Source organism: Cryptotermes secundus, unplaced genomic scaffold (genome assembly GCF_002891405.2).
Source record: "Cryptotermes secundus unplaced genomic scaffold, Csec_1.0 scaffold301, whole genome shotgun sequence".
Lineage (NCBI taxonomy): Eukaryota > Metazoa > Arthropoda > Insecta > Blattodea > Kalotermitidae > Cryptotermes > Cryptotermes secundus.
The window spans coordinates 367,210-372,884 of record NW_019725003.1 but is presented as its reverse complement, the minus strand read 5'-3'; the positions used below and the strand labels follow the sequence as shown (position 1 = coordinate 372,884).

Below are 5,675 nucleotides of genomic sequence, written 5' to 3'. Positions count from 1 at the left end.
ATTTTTTAGAAAACTTTAACAAAAAATATAAAAAAAAATATATATATATATATATATATATATATATATATATATATATATATATATATATATATTGTCACGTATTAGTGATTAGAATTCATAATTGGATTTATTGAACACTTCTAAATCGTAACTATAAGTAAGTACAAGGATTTAAATAATTCGTGCGCTGTACTTCTCAGTACAGCCAATGCTAAGTCTCCTATCGTATGTCTTCACTAGAAGTTGCCTGGCAACATCTCCCAACACTATACTCTGCTCACGTCCATTCTCTTTTTGCTCATGCTTACTTTACAATTGACGTCTTAGCTGCTGAGTAAGTATGTAAGTAACTTTAAAAGCACATAATATATTCAGTCCTCAATGCAAGTATTTTCACTTTTATTTCTCCTTCTTACGACAGGTTTCGGCCTCAAACTGCCATCAGCAGGTGTCTTGTCTGCGCCAAAACTGTCTCACTATATAACATGTTCACTTGTTCATACACCCGAAAATCTGATGTTTCATGTTCAGATTGCAAGCGTATAATTAAGTGAACATTTTATACAGTGTGACAGTTTTGGCGTAGACAAGACACCTGCTGATGGCCGTCTGAGGTCGAAACATGACGTAAGGAGGAGAAATAAGAGTGAAAGCAGTTGCATTGAGGATTGAATCTTGTGACGATGGTAAACTGGACGGCATTCAGATGTGTGTCTCCATGTGTAGGGTGGGCGATAGCGGCGGAGGAGCGGGAGTGGAAGTACCGGCTGTCCATCTACTACACGAAGCCACAAGACTCCGGCGTGTTCACATGCTCAACGCCAAGAGGCCTAACCAATAGCATCACAGTCCACGTTACGGGTGAGTCTCATCGCTTTCCCGGCTTTCAGATGTTCTAAGCTTTGACGTTTGAAAGTCATGTGACGGTTTCCGGAGTCAAGAGTGAACGACTGTTCTCGGATTATCCTCTCGCCGGCTCTGCTGGCTGCGAAAAGAAGAGGTAGAATGACCCGGAAGGGGGGCACTGTACTGACACCGGAAGCGTGTCATGTGGGCTAATGAATTTATTACTGTCTGATATGTGATGCTCTTACGGCCGTCATTATGAAAAATACTGTCGTTTGGGAAGTGGAGCCATCTAATATTGTAAAATTTTACCTATGCTTCGAAGATATATGATGTCTCCATCTTCGCGGTTCTGAAGAGGAGACTATATTTTCCTCCTAAACGTGGCCAGAAAGTAGTATTATTCAGTTAATGTATGTGTGTGGTTGTAAATAGTTATAAATATGTTTACGTAATTTATTTATTTAAAGATATTGTATAATTTTGCCTATGGTTCTGTATGGGTGTGGATCTCGGTCTGTGACTTTAAGGGAGGAACATAGACTGAGGGTGTTTGAGAACAGGGTGCTGAGGAGAATATTTGGACCGAAGAGAGATGGAGTGACAGGAGGCTGGAGAAAACTGTGTAATGTGGAGCTTCATAACTTGTGCTCTTCGCCAAGTATAATTAGAATCGTCAAGTTAAGGAGGACGGGATGGGCAGGGCATGTAGCAGGAATGGGAGTGAAGAAGAAGAAGAAGAAGAAGAATGCATATAGGATATTGATGGGAAAGCCAGAAAGAAAGAGGTCACTAGGAAGACCAAGATGTAGGTGGGTGGACAGTGTTAAAACGATTTGATGGTATGGATTGGATCGATCTGGCTCAGGCTAAGGACAAGTGGAGGGCTCTTGTGAACACGGTAACGAGCCTTCGTGTTCCATAAAATGCTGGGAAGTTTTTAAATAGCTACACAAGTGACAGCTTCTCAAGAAGGGCTCAGCTCCGTGAATGAATGAATGAATGATATTGTATCATCATAATTTGGAAAAATACTTAAAGAAGGGAGGTATGCGAAATCATATCGCTTTCTGTCACACCTATGTGACGTCACGCTTCACAAAGCCAGAACGCGATATTGGCACGGCTGAGGAACTGAGCGACGGTATGTTGCAACTCAGCGTTAAGATAGCCTATGACGANCGTTACTAGCAACACAGCGCCAGGCAACAAGGGTGCTTATTACGTGGCCGTTTTCTGTATGGTCCGATCGAGGCTACATGAAGCGCAGCGAAGGCTATTCACAGTGAGTCCTTNCTAAGGACAAGTGGAGGGCTCTTGTGAACACGGTAACGAGCCTTCGTGTTCCATAAAATGCTGGGAAGTTTTTAAATAGCTACACAAGTGACAGCTTCTCAAGAAGGGCTCAGCTCCGTGAATGAATGAATGAATGATATTGTATCATCATAATTTGGAAAAATACTTAAAGAAGGGAGGTATGCGAAATCATATCGCTTTCTGTCACACCTATGTGACGTCACGCTTCACAAAGCCAGAACGCGATATTGGCACGGCTGAGGAACTGAGCGACGGTATGTTGCAACTCAGCGTTAAGATAGCCTATGACGACACTGCCCCCGCCCCATGCATTGGTTGTGCAGCTTCAACTCGATTGCTAGGGACGTCTACGCATGGTGAATGGTTTTGCAACCATGTACGGTTGGCGTAGCAGCAACACTCTACACACTCATATTCGGCAAGTGNTATGTTGCAACTCAGCGTTAAGATAGCCTATGACGACACTGCCCCCCCCTGCTTTGGTTGTACAGCTTCAACTCGATTGCTAGGGACGTCTACGCATGGCTCTTGGTGTGAATGGTTTTGACACCATGTACGGTTGGCGTAGCAGCAACACTCTACACACTTATATTCGGCAAGTCTTCGGTTCGACTCTCCGCCGAGTCACCGATGGTCCTGGCTAAGTTTTACGTGATTTTCTTCAGTCTCTGCAAGCAAATCCCGGATTATTACCTTCATTAGACCTTGCCTGTTTCCTTTCAAATCCTTCTAATCAGTCATTCATCAGTCGCTGTGAAGACTAGACACTGACACCGCCGTGCAAGAACTCACAAAGTGCATTGTTCTGTTTTATTTTCTCATGCGGCNAATCAGTCGCTGTGAAGACTAGACACTGACACCGCCGTGCAAGAACTCACAAAGTGCATTTGTGTTCCGTTTTATTTTCTCATGCGGCGAGACTGAGTCCACTGTTTGGCCTATTGTACCAGCCCCAGATGATAGATGATGATTGTGGAGCAATTGATGGAAAGAGAATTTGCAGGGGAAACCGAAATACTAAGAGAAAACCTTCCTCGGTGCCACTTTGTCCACCACAAGTCCCACGTGACCTGACCCGTGCTCGAACCCTGGCCGCCGCGGTGGGAAGCCCGCAACTAGGCGCCCCGGCTATGGTACGGCCGCATTTATGGGTTACTGTGATGCATGTATGTATGTACGTATGCGTTTTGTTTGTGTAACAAAATTATTTGTTTGTGTATATGTTCTTTCTTTCTGCCATTGAAGAAATTATATAGGTACGCATTTAAATAGCCGAGTTTGTTAACTGAATTAGAAGTATTGAGAAAAGAATTGAAATCTCTGTGAGTCAGTAAATGTTGTGGCGTATAGACTCGTTGCTGGACAGAGACCTCAAAAAAGGACAACCATTATCTTTTCTATGCAGTAGGTGGATAAACACCTGTTTCTATGCAGCGGTCTAGGTATTGTTGGACTACGACAATCGAAACGCTGTTCTATATGTGGTCCGTGCCGAGATATTTTAAGCAGGACAGTTTGAAGGAACGAGTGTACCAGCAGCCACGAAACCGAGCGTTCCGATCCCTGTACTGGAACAACACACAGGTCAGTCAGTTCAGGCTCCTAATGTAAACAGTCAGTCTCTCGACAATATGTTGAGAGTAGTGACTGTAGTACAGCAGATTATGACAGAGGTCAGTGGTCCAGTGTCCGAGGAGGACAAAATAATAGCCATAACTAAAATTGTTCTAAACTTAATGAAACAAAATGGCCACTAGAGTCATAGGCCCCTCAAAGTCATAGCATTTAATGCGAACGGCATTGGGAGGCAGCGCTATGAGCTCAGTAAACAGCTGCAAGACCTACACGTAGATGTGGCCCTGTTTTCAGAGAGACATCTGAAACCTCATGAGAGGTTCTTTATTCCAAATTACCACTTTTATAGAATCGACCGCCAGTCGGGAAGAAAGGGCGGAACTGCCGTTGCAGTAAGAAAAGGCATTCCCCACATCCATGTAGACCTACCACCCCTTGTTTCAGTAGAAGCGACAGGGGTCTGCATACCAATTGGTAATAGCGAAGTGCTGCTTGCAGCTGTTTACAAATCTCCAAGCAAAGCCTGGAGTGATGCTGACATCACTGAGCTCTTAAGCTTCAGACGTAAGTCTATTTTGGCAGGTGATTTGAATGCTAAGAACCCATTTTGGAATAGCAGAGTTTCAAACCCCTCAGGCTTGAAACTCGTTGATTTATTTGATAGGAGTGATTTCGAAATTTCAGCACCACAGTGCCCCACTCATTATTCCCCTGCGGGAAATGGTGACGTGTTAGACATTGTGGTTCACCAAAATATCAGAGTGTCAGAGGTCATCGTCTCTGATATTTTGGACTCAGATCACCTACCAATAGTATTCCACATACTGGATCACGTTAAAATTAGGAATCTTTCGGAACCCATGGAAAAATTTACAGATTGGGGGCGGTTTCAAAGCCTCGCTTCTGAATTAATATCACCTAAACTAGAAATTAATTCGGGGGTAGCAGCCGATAAAGCGGCACGCGGCTTTGCAGCCTCTGTTGATCGGCATATAGGTTGTCGACAAGTAAAATTACAATTTCGGACATAAACAACGATCTTCCTGGTCTAGATCGTTTAATAAAATATAAACAGAGGCTAAGAAAATTGTGGCAAGAAACCAGGGATCCAGCGTGTAAAACGGCAGTCAATTGGGTCACCAAATCAATCAGACGAATGACTCGAAAAAAGGCACTTGAACGGCGGGAAACAAAAATAAGTAACGCTGAAGTCACACCTCAGACTATGTGGCCCATTGCGAAATCTCTCCTTAAGAGAGACGGACCAAGGGCACCAACTGCTATTCATGGTTCTTCTGGCATTAAATTTCATCCTTCTGAAAAAGCCAACGAAATTGCCGACTATTTAGAAATTCAGTTCACGCCACATGACCTGTGCGACGAAAACCATGAACAGCGGGTGTAGGCTAGAGTTCAAGCTCTTCTGGAAACCGTAGACGAGAACCGCAGACCATGTGACGTACAGAAATTAATAAAATCTCTGAGACTAAGAAAGGCCTGCGGAATTGACGGCATCCCAAATGAATGCCTCAGGCACCTTCCAAGGCGACCACTGGTTCATCTAACCCATCTATTTAATCATTGCTTTCGGCTTTCTCACTTTCCAAGTACTTGGAAGGAAGCAAAAGTAATAACTTTACCCAAACCCGGTAAAGACCCAAAATTCCCTAAAAATTTACGTCCGATCAGCCTCCTGTCCACGACAGGAAAACTATTCGAAAAAGTAATTTTGAAATTCCTCAGTAAACATATTGAAGAAAGAGGCCTGCTCAACGCAAGTCAGTTTGGTTTTCGTGCACGTCACATCACTACATTGCAATGTATGAGGCTGGCGGACCACGTGACCCTTAATTTCAACAATAAAATGTCTACGGCTGCAGTGTTCTTGGACATCGAAAAAGCCTTTGATACCACGTGGCACTCAGGCTTGCTGT

At 43.7% G+C, this 5,675-nt stretch overlaps 1 protein-coding gene across 1 annotated transcript in view; it reads left to right on the top strand.

The window, feature by feature from the left end:
- LOC111863172 (locomotion-related protein Hikaru genki) overlaps window positions 1–5,675 on the top strand; it is a 133,979-nt gene that overhangs the window by 80,683 nt on the left and 47,621 nt on the right. Inside the window, exon 6 of the mRNA XM_023849227.2 lies at window positions 730–864. Within this exon, the coding sequence (XP_023704995.2) occupies window positions 730–864 (135 nt within the window). The remainder of the gene's footprint in view (window positions 1–729; window positions 865–5,675) is intronic.